This window comes from Eptesicus fuscus, chromosome 18, assembly GCF_027574615.1.
Source record: "Eptesicus fuscus isolate TK198812 chromosome 18, DD_ASM_mEF_20220401, whole genome shotgun sequence".
NCBI lineage: Eukaryota > Metazoa > Chordata > Mammalia > Chiroptera > Vespertilionidae > Eptesicus > Eptesicus fuscus.
The window spans coordinates 16,739,693-16,757,245 of NC_072490.1; the positions used below are offsets into that span (position 1 = coordinate 16,739,693).

At 39.4% G+C, this 17,553-nt stretch overlaps 1 protein-coding gene across 9 annotated transcripts in view; it reads left to right on the forward strand.

Moving 5' to 3' along the window:
- Window positions 1–11,315, forward strand: part of NEK10 (NIMA related kinase 10) — a 136,546-nt gene extending 125,231 nt beyond the window's left edge. For 8 of the 9 annotated variants that reach the window (XM_054729848.1, XM_054729842.1, XM_028130160.2 and 5 more), the window contains 4 exons: window positions 3,900–4,008; window positions 6,022–6,074; window positions 6,160–6,215; window positions 10,362–11,315. In XM_054729848.1, coding sequence (XP_054585823.1) covers window positions 3,900–4,008; window positions 6,022–6,074; window positions 6,160–6,215; window positions 10,362–10,410 — 267 coding nt within the window. In that variant the 3' untranslated portion in view covers window positions 10,411–11,315. Of the gene's footprint in view, window positions 1–3,899; window positions 4,009–6,021; window positions 6,075–6,159; window positions 6,220–10,361 lie in introns of those variants that run through there. The other variant, XM_054729846.1, reaches the window with a different exon arrangement.
- Window positions 11,316–17,553: the final 6,238 nt, after the last annotated feature.

The following is a 17,553-nucleotide window of genomic DNA, read 5'->3' on the forward strand; positions in this document are numbered from 1 at the left end:
ATTTTTAAAAGTTTCATCAGATACTTAAACGTTGGCACAGTCATGCTTCTAATGATATTTTTTAAGGTTTCTTTTTCCTTCAGTGTCTCCAATCTTAGACATAAATGTGCTCATTATTCAGGCAGGACGATGGGCTCTTTGATAAGAAATTCAGACAGTGTATTGGCTTTGTTACCTTACATCAGTGGTGGCTGCACAGACACACACAGGAGATGGAAAAAAATAAAAGGCACAGCAGCAAGTAAACAAAGCCTAAACCCCACCTCACCAGAGATTAGAGAGCCAGGTTTCTTCCATGGGCTGTGTTGGCAAATAAGGCCAAGCAACAAAGCTAGGGGAGATCAAAACAGAAGTGGGGGAGACCGCAGATCAATATTTATTTTAACATATTTCTATATCATCTCACTCATACCAGTAAATAGATTTTAAAAAGACAGAAGCTCCAATCTCCCATGAAAAGATGAAAAGATTTTTAGATCCTTATTAAAATGATATTCAGAATAACCCTGGTTGTACACAAAATTCATTTTAACAGAAATCCCAGCTTTAGGAGATGAAAGTGCCAGGCACGAACGGTCTGATGCACAAAGGTGGCGCGGCTCTTCCCCTGAAGTAATTTTCCATCCGTGCGTGTCTTCAAAGCAAATCATTTTCTCTTTGATTACTTAGGTTTTCACTTTTGATCCCTTCCCTGCTGTCTTTTCTCTCCTAATAGAAGAGAGACTTCCTTTCGTTAAATTGCACCCCAACCTTATCTGCCTGCTTCTGTATTATGGCGGCATCTCTCATTAGAGCACCTGCCTTCTGTCCTAGAAGCAGGGATGGATGGGTGGTGGCGGGTGTTCAGGGAGCATGGGTGAGGGGACCCAAAGGGGCATCGATTCATCTTTAATTTCAACTTGGTTAAAAGACAGATTTATTTCTCCTATGAAGAGAGCTCCGGTTCCCTCCTCTGCTATGAGCTTGTGGTGGTTCACGCACCATGGTGTCTACCCTCCTGATCAGTCGGTCCTCATCTCCTAAGTGCTAAAGAAATCTTCATCCTGGGATGTCAACGTATTTTCTATCCCTCGCCACTTAACTGAGAAGCCAAGTCCTCCGTAAAAACCTTCCATCATTTTCCCTGTCCAGAATTCATCTCCCTTTCCCCATACTTCAGTCCCTTTTCACATATATTGCTGTGTTTTAAGTACCTTGTCTGTCATCTGCCTTACTTTCCTGTTTTTTTCCAAAGGCAGTAAGTGTGTCTTATTCTTTGATTCCCTCAGGGTCTTACACAGTGCCTGGCCCATGGTAGGTGCTTAATGTGTAGTTGTTGAACATAGACTATATTACCTATATATTCCGTATAATATATTCTATGTTGGTTTTATATAATATATTCATATGTGAATATAGAAGGAAACCCTCCTGCCCCATCTAAATCTAAATGAGAAGAACCGGTGGCCTCTGTTTTTCCTCCTTTCTGGCATAATCTCTTGTTAACGATGACTTTTGTTCAGAGATGGATTTTTTTCATCCCCTGTACAACCACGGAAGAGTGGCCAACTAGCCTTTGACTGACATGGCCACCCACCAGGGCCCTGGAAGCAGCGAGTGGTGAGGGCAGGTCAAACGCATTTGATTCCCACCTTCCCCTCTGGAACTTCTCCTGAAACTTAGGGACCAGGTCCCTAGTCTGAAGGAGTCGTTATGGGATCACTGTGGCTATGACCCAGCAGGCTATAGAGAGGAATTAAAAATAAATAAATAAAAAGGAAAATCCCTTTTCTAACAAATGAAGGTCCTTATTTACAGCTCACCTGAGGTGGTCTTCAGTCCAGGGGCCTCCACCTTGGCCAGAGCTGCAGAGGAGTAAAGCATCTGAGTCATTGTGTAGGTGTCTGTGGGAACTAGAACTTCCAGTATGGGAGGAAGGAGAAACAAGATAGAAGATAGTCACTCAAATTAGAATAGGAAGTATCAATATGAATGAATATGAATTTATGATAAATTCCATCTTTAAAAAAATACAGATATTTTCTAATGTTTTTACTAAAATGGTCTAGAAACTAAACAAGCAGCAACGAACTCCCTTAACACCATGTGTTCAGGAATGTAAAAGGATAGAACTATATTTTTTTCTAAAGTGTAGTTGTTTGGCAACATGAAGATTGAAAAAGACAAATGGTTTGTATTTACAGCATCCAAAGTGCATTCATGGGATAGAAGTTGCTAATATGAAATGTTTTTATTAAGGAATAAAATGCATAATGCACACAGAGATACCTTCACAGCTCCCTGAACTTTAACAGATGTGTTCCCCCATGTGACCTCCACCTACACTGACACAGAACAGTTCTACTCCCCCAGAAGGCTCCTGCCTGCCCTTTCCTGGCCCCTGCCACAGTGCACTTATTTTCCTGATTTCTATCACCATCAGTTAGTTTTGCCTGATTGTAAAAATGTATATCAGTGAAGTCAGATATTGTGTATTCTTTTGCTTCTGGTTCTTTTGCTCAACCCATTTGCTGTGGGTGTCCAGAGTCTGTTCTTTCTCATTGCTTTGAAGAAGTCCATTGGGTAAGCACACCACAACACAGCATCTCTATTTTCCTGCTACCAGGGAACATTAGGGGTATTTATAGTTTAGGGTTATTGTGAGCAAAAGTGCTATGAACATTCTTATACATTTCTGTTGATGGACAGACATACTCATTTCTTTTGTGTAGCTACCTAAGAGTGGGATTGCTGAGTCATAGGGGATCCATATGTTGTTTAAGTTTAATATATACTGCCAAACAGTTTTCCCAAGTGATTGATCATGATGTATTTTATTTTATGGGTTTTTTGTTGTTGTTAATTCTCACCCGAGGATATTTTTCCATTGATTTTTTTAAAGAGAGTGGAAGGGAAAGGGAGAGATATATAGAGAGAAACATCGATGTGAGAGAGACAAATCAATTGGTTGCTTCCCACAGGTACCCTGACGGGGTCCAGCAACTAAGGTATGTGCCCTTGACTGGAATTGAACCCTGGACCCTTCAGTCCACCACCCGATGCTCTATCCACTGAGCCAAACCGGCTAGGGCACTATGATGTATTTTAATTCATTAACAGAGTATGTGACTCCAAGGTAACCACTAATACATGGTCCAAATTGTGCCATATGTTTATTAATATGAGTCAACATTTTAAAAGTATATTATGTTAGTGCAGGCACTAAACCTTGGCCAGTCCACATGCTGGTTGGAATTAGAAGTGAAAGGAGGATAAAAAATGTTTATAGTAAAAAATTTCATTAAAAATTTCAGCTGCAGAGAAGAGCAATAAACAATTGCAACTTCAATAAATTCTGTCATTTGGTGAATTACTCTTTCCTTTAGAGTACTGGGAATCAATGTGTGGAAATTAAAATTAATTAATAGTTATTCAGGAAAATGTATTAAGAAATGTGTTTGCTTTGGTAGAAGAATAAGGCATTGTTCAAAGCAGATACACGAGAAAGGTTGGTGATTTGGGCTAAACATATTGTTCTGTTGAATAATTGAAGTTCATTCCACCTACGCATGATTAAAAAAAACACACACCACATTTTGATGTCCCAATCCGTGACATTATTTTTCTATCTATTTTTTATTTTGCTCTCATAAAGCTATAAAGTGTAGAGTTGTGTTTTTTTTTCTTTTCATGTGACCAGGGAATTATCTAACTTGCTCTCGGTGTAACTTGGCTGTTTCTGATTTATACGTTATTTTGGAAGGAAGAAGATGTGTGTTTATCTATTTACAAGGGATTGAAATGCACAGAGCACTAAATTTTCTGTGCAGACGCAGGGAAATGGAAAAGCTCACATAGAGGCCTCCTGCCATTTGCGCCTGAGTGTAAAAGATGATGTGGTTTTGCTTTTTCTGTTCCAGTTATCTCAGGGATCTCCAGAACCCATCGAGCCCAGCTTTTTCATGGCGGATTATCACTTATTACATCACTCAGCAGGTGGAAACAGTCTGTCCCCAAATGAACCGGCAGGTAATGGTCTCCAGCATGGGAAATCTGGCGCTCACAGAGAAATATGGCTTTTGGAGTGAGAGCTACCTTTAAAGATTATAATCTTCAATTTAAAAGAAAAATAGAGCTTATTTTGATTGTCTAGGGAAGTAGTTCCAAGGGATACGGTAGGAATCTAGACATTCCCTGAGATGTACTTCCCCTGGTTGTGGCAGCTTCTTGATCATTTATTAATACCGTAAACAAACAGCAGAATCCGTGTGGGTGAATTATATTTCCTTTTATTTCTTCTTGCTTATCTGGTGATGACAAATCAAGTGCCCAAAGCATCCAGGGAGATAAAAAGCAGAAATGAAGAATTTGAATATTTAAAATGGAGAAAATTTGAAACTTATATGAAGGATTCACATCAGACATACTTAATTTTTTTCTTCTTTTTGCACAAATCTCACATCGGGCGGCTATATATAGCATAGGGACTAAAGGTACAGATTCTTACAGATCTTAGACATTGATGCCTAGATTTACATCTTGGCTCATCCATTTAGTAGCTGATCTTGGGCAAGTTATTTGACCTTTCTGCATCCAGTTGCCTTGCCTATAAAGTGGGGATAAAAATGGTACCCGTATCACAGAGTTAAAGTGAGGATCTGTGTAAACTCGGAAAAAGTGCTTGGCCGTGAGTAAGGGCTCAGCAAATGTCACATTTCTTGTGACATTTGAACTCTCAGAAGTTTTCAAGCTACTTGAGGTTTCAGAATTCCTCCAAAGTTTTTGAGTCCCTGTAAACTATAGTTACATCACTCAGTGGAATGGATTGAAGTCAAGTTTATGGTTAAATGAAGACTTGTCATCTCAGCCTAGAAAAATACTCACTTTGGTTGTGTCTTTGTGGTTGCCTAATATAGGCAAATTATTTCATGTATTAATTATTAAATTTTCCCTAAGTCTTAGAGTCCTGGGATAAAGCTAGCCCATGTAGGCAGAATTTCACGTGAAATAGATCCTGAGAAATCCATAAGGTAAAGATAAACTGTTGTCTAAAGTCATTTGCTTTTGAAAGCATCTCCCAGGCAGGCGAGTCAGTCTGCAGGCAAGCCTTCTGACAGTAGCAGCTCTGTGAACTGAAGAGTCTGGCAGAAGTCTCTCTGTGGCCTGAGAGCGAGTGGACAGATTGGACCAGGACAGCTGAACACCCCACCCCAGAGCAGACCAGGAATATCCCTTGTCACAGCAGGCTGGGCAAAAGCAAAGACAGCAGACCCTGTGGGCTTTAAAAGCAAGCTTCCTCATACCTCCCATGCTCATACCTTCCCTTGATCTTCATCCCATTTCTTTTCTTCTCTCTCCAACTGGCAGGGGAGCCCCAGGGCATCCACATAAGTCAGTGTTGATTGATTTGAGTGGAAGCTGGTTGATGTTACTTTGGGTGGCGTCAGAGTGGCTTACGGTGTTAACATATCATACTCAGATCAAACATCAAAACAAGTATTGCCTTTTGGCATTAAATGTATACATTTTATTTCCCTCTAGGCAGCCGTAAGACAGGGTCAGGTCTTTTGTTGTCTTTTACTGTCTTATTTCTGCTTCCTTCTAAAAATTTATCTTCTTTCTAGCACAAATCTATTCTCTACCTTGTGGACTAGGAAGAGTTCAATGATCAGAACACTCACCCATCAGGTAGTTGCAGTTTGGAATCACTACACACACAAACTCTCTCTCTCTCTCTCTCTCTCTCTCTCTCTCTCTCTCTCTCTCTCTCTCTCTCTCTCTCTCTCTCTCTCTCTCAATGGAGGAATGTCCTAAATCTTTGTGTATTATTTTGTGATGGCTACCTCAAAAGCACCTATGTATTAAAGGAAGAGAAATAAAAAGTTTGACTGTTCTAAGCCAAGACTATTTGGAATGTTTGTAAGTACTCATCTTCATCATTAAAAAACTGACCTGATCTCCCTGCAGTTGAGCCATAATTGCCAATAAAGTCTAACTAAGAAAATGTGAACCAAATGTCAGACTTTCCATCATTTATTGTAGGCCTCCCCACCAGCTGTGACTTGGAGGAGGGAATAACGTATGAGCAGATGCAGGTGAGGTTTCGGCAGTACCTCTGGATGATTTTATTTTGTTGCTTTTAACTCAATGCTAACCCGATTTTTCTTTTTCCAACTTTAGACTGTGATTGAAGAAGTCCTAGAGGAAAGTGGTTATTACAATTTTACTTCTAACAGGTGAGCTCTAGAGTTTGCTTTCCAATTTGAAATATCATTTGAGATCAGTGGATATTAGATCTGGTTTCTCTATATTTGATTCCAGAAGGCTTTTTCCAACTTTTATTTTAAACACTTTTATAAAGTGTCTTGTCTCAGACTAGATATACCATTGGTAGAATATATGTTGCTCATCTTTTGTACGGATGCGGTATTGTTGAAAAGAAAGGGTGACCACTTAGTAGTAATTTACTCCCATAAAAATATGAACACAGTAAAATGGAAAATCATTTTTAGATTTTTTAAAAAAATTAAGCAGTTGTTTGCTCAATTCATTAGAGCTGTAATCTCCGATTTCCATCCCTGAAATCTACCCATTGCTTGTATAGGATGCAAAAGGAAAAATGCAGCAAAACAATCACTTCTGGTCACTTTATGTTTGTGAGAGAGGGACTTGTTGTGATGTGTTGCCATTTGAGTACCCCATACAGGGGCTGTATAGTATCTTCTACTATAACCATTATTGATGCTCTAAAAATATACTCTATTTTATCAATTTAGTCCAGTTCTGGATTCCTGCAGTTTTACTGTTGGACATGGTGTTGGGCACAAAAATTTGAGTACAATTAGTTTATTTAAGAGGCAATTCCAGGAAGCACTGGTAGGGGAAGAGATCATTCAATAGAGGTTTCATTTCCAAGCAAGTTACCATTGCAGATGACGAGCTTGATCCCACCAGGGAATCTGAGAGCCTGTGTAGAAGATGAGCCTCACTATTCCTCCAATTTCCATCAGTCATTGTTTGAGGCCTTTCCCCAGGGGATGTTAGTTACCTGGCATTTCTGGCTTTCTGGAAAGTGGACAAAGCCTATTCTACAGGCCAGAGAAACTCTCAAGGAAAAGAAATGCAGATGCTGGCCATTGGAATCAGGCCAGCATGCTTCGAAGTGGTAAGGATGAAGGAATATGAGCATTGACAGTGTCTGCTACACACAAGTTGTCTCTTGATTTTTCCAAGAAGCCACACAGAATATGCATGGATAGTAAGCAACCACATACACATTATATGTGGCTAAAAGTAGCTGCAGGCAGCACAGTCTTATGGAGTTTGTTCTCCCAAAGTGGCCTTTTTTTTTGCCTAGAGGAACTGCCTCCCTTTCTAACTAGTGAAACTATCTTGTGACATGATTTAAATTATTCAAGAAGTTTCCCCCAAAGATAACTATTAGTAGCCATGGCGAGAGAAAGAGGACCCAAGAACATCCCGTGAAGGTCATTGTACGGAAATTAGATTCTTTGTGAGGTTAGTTCAGTTTCCAACATTGTTTTTCCTTCTGTTTCACGAGTTGTTCTTATGAATCACACATGAGATTATTCAACTACTTGTTCTTTTGGTGTGGCAATTTATTTCCAAAATACTACCATCATAAATGTAGTTCTGTTTTGATTTGTAACTGAAATGATGAGTAATTCTCATTTCCCAAGGATATGTTGTTAATAGAAATCACCATCTCCATGTTCACTAGCCTTCCACCATTCCTGGAGAGATTTAATTTTTCACTGTCTGCTCCTGGACTGGGAACACTCAGCCTTCCATGGATAGTGTGCATGTCTCTGTTCTTGACTCTTAGCATCTCATTTCAAGTGCTTTGTCTTAAGGGGGGGCAAAAGGAATACCTGTCAGTTTTAAATCTGTATCTTCTCAGAGACTCAGGGTCATGAGCAACAACTGTCTTCATATTTTGCAGAAAAATCAACTAAATATTAATGGAAAAAAACAGGTGTTTAAGGAACTTAGAGAACTTTGTATAAGAGCTAATTTTCCTTTAAAAAAACAATTTCAGCCTTATTTTGAAAAATTTGCATATGTTTTTCAGTTCTACTATCACATTTTAAAAATAAAATAAAAAATTACTTCTATTTCCAAAGACATATTCCCGTATTAAAAGACATTTCAAATTCTCTTATTATGATAAACAGATAAGATGCTTAATAACAAAGGCAAAAAATTATTCACATTTGTATTCAGAATTGTGAATAGAATAGGAAGACATGATTTAAATGATCACGTTTAAGCAACATCGGATAGATATGAAATATTCTTAAAAATGCTTTAAATGAAAATGATTCACCCATGTATAAATCCATATAATCATAACACTCCCTTTTCCGCTTCTACTAGCAATGATAGAATATATCTTGGGAGAAAGACTCTACAGTTGACTAGTAAAAATAACCCTTGGTTTTGCTTAAAGCCATCACTTGTTTACTGGTGTTCCAAATTAATTCCCAAGAAATAATTCAAGCTGTACTTAGAAGAACCCAATACTTTAGAAGCTGGAAATACACATAATTTCAAATACAAATAAAATCAGCTGTGACAGTAATGATTTTTTTATAATCAAAAGATAAAGGATATTAAATATCACAGAACATGTATAGGTATTTAGAAGCAGTAGATTGTGTTTTCCCAAATACCTCTCAGAGAAGAGCTAATATTATCAGAGATATTAATAGATGTTCCCTGAAAAATAAAGTTTCATGACCAAGTATATTTGGGAAACTCTGAACATACAATTTTCCATTTGTGAAGAATGTTGACACACATACCATATTAAAGACTCTGAGATGGACTGTAGGAAAGAAATCTGTTGACTTTGTTTAGCGCAGTAATTCCTCAGCTTTTACTGGGAACACAAGTTGAGAAAACCTGCCCTAGTAATATGATTAGAAATGGAAAACATTGTTTTAACTCCTCTGCCAGTGTCTACTCAGATCTGCTATTGTTCTCATCATGTTCATCATCATCATCATCACCAAATGTTATTAAATTACCATGCACAGAGGATTATATACCTAATTTCTGTTTACAGCTTAAGACTGTCAGTTCAAATTTATACACACATCTACAAAGCATCAAGATAGCAACTAAAGCATTAAGCCAAGAGATGACACACTTTCAGCTTAGATTAAAGACTTTGTTTAGGGATAGAGAGATGCCACTGGCATCTAGCTATTGGCTATCTTTTGGGAAGATTTCTAGAACTATTTAATGAGGGTAGTGCTGGGACAGTGGTAGGAAGAATCTCTCTGGCACAAAATGCTGCATTAGTTTTTTAAAAAAATGGTAACAGAAACAGGAATAGCAGCAAGAAACCATAACCAAATAGGGGATTCTTCATTTCTGGGCTTCTGGGAGGGGAGGAGGCCTGAGTTGAGAGGAAGAAAGCAGGGTAAAGAAAATGAAACAAGGTCAAAACAAACTTGGCCAGCCCAAAGCAGATCATTTCTAGGGTTGTATGGTTAATCATATTTGACACATAAACATTTAATTTTCTTACCAGAAAGATACAGCCTAGCATGCCTTAATGTTCTCATTGTTGTGAGAGTAAAACTGAGTTCTATGAGCAAATAGATGACAAACATATACTTAAATGTAACATTAATATTTTATTTTGTAATGAAAATATGTGTTGAGAAATAGGGATATGCAAGATAAAAAGAGATCTACATTGAATCAACTTTCATTGCTCCCCTCCCCCCATTAACTGATGAATATATAAAATAAATATTTAATGTGTATAGGCATTTAAATGTACAAGCTACTTTGAATAGGTGTTTATTTTTCCACTATACAAGGTTATCAGTTCCTATCTATACTAATAAAAGGGTAATATGCTAATTAACCAGATAGATTGGACGTCCTTCCAGACAAAGCCACAATGGCGGGGCCTAGGCAGAGGCAGTTAGGAGCGATCAGGCCGGCAGGGGAGAGTGGTTAGGGGCAATCAGGCAAACAGGCAGAGGCGATTAGGAGCCAGTGGTCCTGGATTGTGAGAGAGATCAGGCCTAAACCGGCAGTCGGACATCCCCCGAGGGGTCCCGGATTGGAGAGGGTGCAGGCCAGGCTGAGGGATTCCCCCCCCCCCCACGTGCATGAATTTCGTGCACTGGGCCTCTAGTTGAGTTCATAATTTGACAAAGGCACTGTATTGGCCCTGAACATCAGCAAAAGGTTGCTTTCTAAAAATTTCCTCATGCTATTGTCATTTAGAACCACTTTTTTACTTGTTATTTATTTACTTATACACCTGAGCAACTGCTCTGTAAATGGAACGTGTAAGCTAAAATATTCTTGACTCTATAGAACTCTTCTGAATTTTCTAGGTATCACTCCTATCCATGGGGGACCAAGAACCACCCAACCAAAAGATGAAAATGCTGCACTTTGAATGAACTTGGTTCTCCCAGTGAAGTTCAAGTTCGGGACTTCCGCCACCACTGCAAGATGCCTGAGGACTGGGTGCTGTTAAAAGAGTGTGGAGGAGAAAAGACCACGATCCCATGGTGCCGGCAGGACCTCTTTCTGGAGGTCTGGTGCTAGGCTCTGTGAGGGCTGCAGTGCTTGGAGGCTCAATTCCTGGGATGCATTACACACGGGGTGACAGGGCTCCCAGTGTGCTTCTGGGAGAAGATGCTGCACATTCACCTGCGGGAAGAAAACCCACTCCTCACAGAACTTTCCTCCAAGTTAGAAAAAATGAACACCTTGTCATATTTTTTCAAAGAAATATTTTATACTTAGAATTGCTAAGTTCAGAGACATCTAGCCTTCCATGTATACAAAATAGTTTTAGTTAAAGAAAATTATAGGACTCAAAATAATAACATATGGGGTGATCCACTGTATCTCCCATTTTTTAATCTTAAAAGATATTTAAAATGTGATTGATTTTTTTTGTTTGTTTTAATGAAAGGATTGGTTCTCTCTTAACCACTTGGATGCTAGTGGTCTTGAACCCGGATACAGTGTAGACAGTATTGTAACCTTGCACAGCCTCTGGGAATAACTATCAAATAGTCATATTTAGGTTAGAGTAATAGAATATATGGATGTACAGTGTGTATATGTACATATGAGTGGGGGCAGAGGGGATTTGGATTAGGCTAATGCTTTGCTGCTAATCAAACTTATAGTGTTTTTAGAGCACTTTGAAGAGTTCATAGAATCTATGAGAGAGATGCAATATTTCTTGTTCTAAGTCCCCCCTTACTAAAATTACATTGTTATAAAATTTTTATTGTTGAAAATTTGAAATGAATATAAGTTATATAATAAAATCGAAGTTCCTTGATTCATTGAGACATCCCTTAAAAAGAGAAATCAGAATACCAAACAGTGTCACATTCCTATATAGAAAGAATTTACGATGGAAACTTTCTAGATTCTTATTAGGCTAAAATATCTTCAATTGGCTTCTTACAACTTCTGTAATGTCAAGAAATGCCCTTATTGTCAAATCAGACTGCACTTCTAACTTCTTAAATAATATTTTAATGCTATATAATTAGTAATCTGAAATTAGGCTTTTTGTTTACTTTTCACTGAGTTCTGTTATCTTTATTTACATTGGTATATTTTTAGCACAATTGAATAGAATTTAGTTCAATATATTTACAGTTGTTAAAACACTAACCTTTTGTATAGAATGGAAAAATATTTTAATGTGAATCCATCTTTTTTTACAATTAGCATGTTTAATACTTAAACAATATTCAAATTCCCTTTAGCTAATGCCTTTGAAGACTGTCAATGAATCTTTGTCTTTAAGCCAAAGTAATAACAAATACAGTGCAATTTATAGATTCACATCTAATTTAAAATCATAGATGTAAATATAGTAATGACAATTTCATTTTCAGCTTTCAAACCAATTCCATCCAAATGTTAAATTTACACATGAAATCAAAATGCTGTGGTTTTGTTGATTTAAACCAAGCAAAATTTTATTCCTATTCCATTTAATTTGAACCTGAACTATTACTTTTCATGTGTTGTTTTTTTTAAATATATGGAATGGGCACATTTTCTCATTGTATAGGAGGCATAGGCCTAGAGGGGAAGTACTTAGAAATAAACCAAGCTATGTGGTGAACGTTTGAACAATAAAGTTCTTTATCTATAAATGACAATATATAGAAAAGAATAGTCTTCAGAGGTCACACGTTGGTTAGAGAAGAGACATTATGTATTGAAGGTGACCTTCAATGCATGCAGTCAATCTCATTAATGAACTGAGCAGAAGATTTCCATCTCACACTTTCAGGCCAGAGGAATGGCATGGATTATTAGGAGCCAGTAAAAAACAAACAAAAATAAGCAAATGCATGTCTTTTTCAGCAGCAGCTTCAGGCCCATCACTGGTAAGTGGATTCTTTTGCCAAAATAATGGATGTGTGCTGTTCGAATCCCTCCCTTTAACTACCAGTTACTGAATCAACATTCTCCCAGGCAAGAACAAGCCTTTAAGAGGAAGTTAGGTCCTGGTAAAGGAATCACTTTGTGCATGGAGGCACATCCCATCAGCAAAGTTAACTTTCAAAAGCCTTGTCTTTCAAATAACAAGCTCCACTCCCCCTTACAAGGAAACAAGAAGGATCGTTTGTTTTGACGATCTGAACTGTCTTCTAGTGCAAAGAAATTGTTACTTGAACTTTAGAGACCTCATCATCTTACCTTGATTGCATTTCCAGAATTTCTCTTCCTTTTGTACGAGTTTTAATTATGTGTTGTGTAATGAAATCCCTGTTAATCTATCTCATGCTCAGTCACTGAATATTTCTATGGGACAGAATATGAGTCAGTCTTTTCAGATCACTTTTGTTACACAGACACTTCAGTGAATTATGTTATGATCCACCAGCTCTATCTGAATATGTATATTTGAAACCTTAGTTTGCTTCTTAAAAAATGTTCCTTCTCAAGGAAGTGACTGTAGCAGGCCCGTGAGCTTCCTGGTTGTTAACCTTGTCTCCTTCCAGATGCATTTCATTAGAGATCTTCAGGACATAGTAATATGCGCACTAGACCCAGTGCTCCTGGAGGAATTTCAGAAATCTAGAAAAATGCTGCTTGAGTTTAATAGGGGTACTGGTGAGGCAGTGGTCAGTGTGCACAATCTGCTTCGGCATTCTGAAGCGGAACCTCATTAGCAAACACTGTTATAAAGTTTACCCAAATGGTGGAACTGACTAGGAGTTAAGGTCTTCCTAGAGATACTATCTATGGCTTAAGAAATACCATAAATTTTGATGTGCGAAAACAAATATAGGGCTGCTTGATTCTATGCAATTGTAGCAATATCCTTAATCATCACTCATATTTAAGACATGTGGAGGCGATGATATTGTTTAGTCAACTCTGTCAGTATTAATATGCCTAGAATCCACATCCTTCCTTTGATTTGCTAAATTGCGAATTAATTTATGGCTATTCCTTCGTTTGGAATGGCAAGGAACTGAGTATAATCAATATGCTGGATTCCTTTATAAGTAGGTCCAACTTCTACCTGAAAGCAGGAAACGCTTCTTTATAAGCTGCTTTTATTGTTTACCTTTCACTTTTCTAATGTTGTGTATTCATGAGCACAGGAATCAACTGGAGAGGCAGGCGATGCAGCCGCAGAGGGCGCCTGAGCAAGGGATGCTTGGTGCTTTCAGAGACTGACCTTGACTTTGGGTAAAATTCTGTCCAAACATGCAATTCTTCATGTTTAGCAACTAAATGTTATGATAAGTGTATTCCATATCTTTATAATATCTTTCAGATTGCACACATTGGTGGAAGTGGGCATCATTTTGTATATCTTTTCAATTGAAATGTGCTGCTAACTGTATACTTAACCTTGAATGCTGTTTTTCATGTTGATGGGAAGACTCAAACATCTCAGGGAAAGAACTTTGTGATAAAGAATTTCTTATTTGTGTCATTATAGTTAACTTGCATATCGTAATTATGATTATTATAGTTGATTACATTCCTGCCATGGTGTTGCTTTGAGGTTTGCAAGAGGAACGGAAAGAGTTTATAATTTTGATGGGATGGATGTTGCCAGTTTACGCATGCTCTGGGTCAATGCACAATAGTTGTTTTCGAAAATGAAGATCACACACGCTAAAATGATAGCAGCATTCTTGTTATGTGACGTATGTTAGAGTTTTAACTACATATATGCAGTGATTAATAATATACAAAAATTTAAATACAGTTTATTGCTTTTATCCTAAAAGTAAATGAACTCTATATTCTCAATTGAAAACTAAAAATTACTCCTCTAAACATGACAAATTGTCTTTTTTTCATGTTGTACTCTGAAGCTCTGCCCTGTGCCCAGAAACTGCATTTAGGAGTAGCGGATGTGTGTTATAGCAAATATGTGACTTTTTAACTGCTGTCCTTTGGAACTAGCTTACCTTTGTTTTCCTCCGAACAAAGTTTTGTCTTTATAGAAAAATCAGTCATTTTGACAGCTCACCAACAAGTCTGGGTCGATACTCAGAACTGATCTGATGAGCTCACACATGAAAAATTAGCTGAAGTTTTTGCAATCATATGACAGACTGGTCTCACAAAACAGGTAGAGAGAGGTTTGGACGAAGTAACAAACCTAGAGAAACACGTGCTTTAAATCCTTAGCACCTTTAAGTCAGACTGTGAAAGTCACTTGCAGAATGATATTCTTAACCCACGAGTCAGGTCTGCATGTCAAGCACCACTTGAGTCAGGATTCTGAAAGAGAACAGAAGGCTTATCAATGACGGTTGAACTTGCTTTCCTTGCCCTCCACGTTCTCTGTGTCTGCCTCCTACGTCAGTGACTTGTGAAGGGAACACGGCTGGTTTGGGAATAGCTCATGTCAGGAATGAGTATCTGAAGTGTTTGTATGAGTCCAACATTACATCGAGGGGGATGAGTACCTGTAAGTTCTCAGGAGTGAAATCCCAGCTTGTCAAAGATGAAAGATGGATCCCTCACGGACATGGGATGGTCCCCAAACAAACACTATTTTGAGAAGTTGGAGTCCATGTAGAAGGCAAGTAGTTCCCCAGCGCCTGACATTGCCTACAGGCTCCTCACAGGTGGTGAGCAGCTGGCAAGGGGCCAGGTAACTCCATGCACTTGACTGACTCACGTCACCCCCCAGAGTGCAGTGTCATTGGACTGTGGTCTCTGAGCTCTCGCCAGTCAGGTGACCCCCAGAGTGGCCTCCTGAGGCTCCCAGGAACTTGGTCAAATCCCTAGGACAGGGTCCCTACGAAGCAGGAAACACCTCAAAGAAGCACTTCCGTCTGCCATCAAGTGAATGCAGCTCTGCCTCTGCGGCCCATGGTTTCTCCCCTGTCTCTCCTCTATGGCCTCAGGCCCGTTTCCTCTGATAGTGCTCATTTTATAAGAAATATATGTGGGACTTAGGTAAGTGCAGGCAGATTGGAATATGCCGACACTTAGCTAGGTTAGATAAGAAACATTTTAAGGTATTTCAAGAAAACCACGCACTTGACTAACTCGTGGAGAGATCCCATCATTTCGCTCTTCCGAAATGGAAAACAAAAACCAGTTAAAAGAAAAATCCTCTGAGGGCGTTTTGTTTACTGGCATTTAGTGGACCAAACGGAATGAGAATGCTTCCTGTGTTTTATTGTTCTCAGCGGTGAATTCATCAGGATTGGCAGGAACAGAGCTGTTCTCTGAAAAGGGCAGCCCCTGATCCCACATTGCTCAGGATTTCTATCCTCTGGGTGGCTGGCGTGTGAGACCAAGGCCTGGGCCCACAGGACGGAAAAGGACTGCCGATTTGCACTCCTCACCTCAGCCTCTAAGAGGGTACCTCCTCCTATTCCAGCCCTAGGCCTGGAACACCCCCGCCCCATCCCTCCCCCAGAACAGACTTCCCGGGTGTCCTGCTGGGGTCCCTGGGTTTTTTGAGATGTTGGCAGTTCTGTGACCATGTGTGATGTGGAAGGCAGAGGATGGCGGACCCCCCTGCACATGGCCCCGTCCTCCCCAAACCTCCCAAACACCTTCCTGTGTGAGCACATGGAGCCTGAGCTGCTGATGACCTTGAGGCCTTGGAAGCGAAGGAAAAGGAAACGCCTCTATAAAGGATTTATATAAAAATGCAAGCGGCCTCTATTGTTGCTATCGCCTTAGATATGCTCTGTAAAATGCTAAAGAAAATTAAAAATGTATTTTCAACCTACTGGAAAATTTTTCTTTTATCAGGCGTTCATAGCAAATGGTCATATTATTTCTCTCACCAGCCCCCGAATCTCTCCTTTTATACTTATAAGTCTTTTGATTTTAAGGAAAATATTCCAAATAGGCAAAGATGCACGTGTTTAATCTCAAAAGTGTCCTGCAATTTTAATTGGTGTGTCCCTGCCTGCAGCAATGATCTATTGCCACTAATGTTGTACAATGAAGCCCCTCAAAATTAATGGCTTGAAATGACAAGCATTTATTATTTCTCATGAAGCTGTAGGTCAGCTGGGAGATGCTCTGCAGGTCTGAGTGGGGCTCAGATGATCTCCACTGGATAATCTCGGGCGTCTGTGGTCAGCTGGCAGGTTGCCTGGGGTCTGGCTGGTCTAGGATGGACTCGGAGGGGAAAAGGAAGCTCTCCTCTGTGTCTCTCACATCCCTCCAGCAACTTAGCAGACGAGTTTTTGTGGCTGGCGGTAGCAAGAGTTGAAGAATGTAGAAATGCAAGACTCCTTTGTCAAGCTTCTGCTTATGACAAGTTTTCTGATGGTCAAACCCCCCAACCCCCGTTAGTGTAGGCAGATGTATCAGGTTTTATTGCTGTGTAGCAAATTGTTATAAACTTGGCAATTAGAAAAAGTACATTTTTTAATCTCTCAATTTCCGTAGGTCAGAAGTTTGGGTGTGCCTTAACTGTCCTCTTACAGGCTAGAATCAAGTATGGGCAGGGGGCTGGCTCTCCTCTGGGCCTCGGGATTCTCTTCCAAGCTCCTGTGATCACTGGCAGACTTAGTTCCTTGTGTTTGTAGGACTGAGGTTCACAGCAATTAGATGTGGCCAGTAGGAGTTCCCCGCCATGTGTAGACAGTTCACATCAAGGCAGCTTGCTTTTTCAAACAGTAGCTAGAGTCTCTCTCTCTCTCTCTCTCTCTCTCTCTCTCTCTCTCTCTCTCTCTCTCTCATTGACTAAAACAAAGGTTTATAACATATCCAAATCAAGGGAACAGTATCCTGTTACCTTCACCATATTCTAGTTGTTATAAGCAAGTCACAGGTGCAAGCTACACTCAAAGGGAGGGGGTTATATAAGGGAATGGATGCTTAGGGTCACCTTACGGTATGTCTGCCACAGAGTGCAATACCAAAGCGCACACACATAGGGAGACCTGAAAAATTAGGGCCATGAAATACAAAATATCACAATATCCAAAAAGCTGGAGAAGAAAGAACTGTGTGAGGTAGTCTCATGAAAATGACCTCAGACTGCAGAACCTGAATTCCAGAGCGAGTCTAGGCCCCATCCCAGGATTCAGTGGG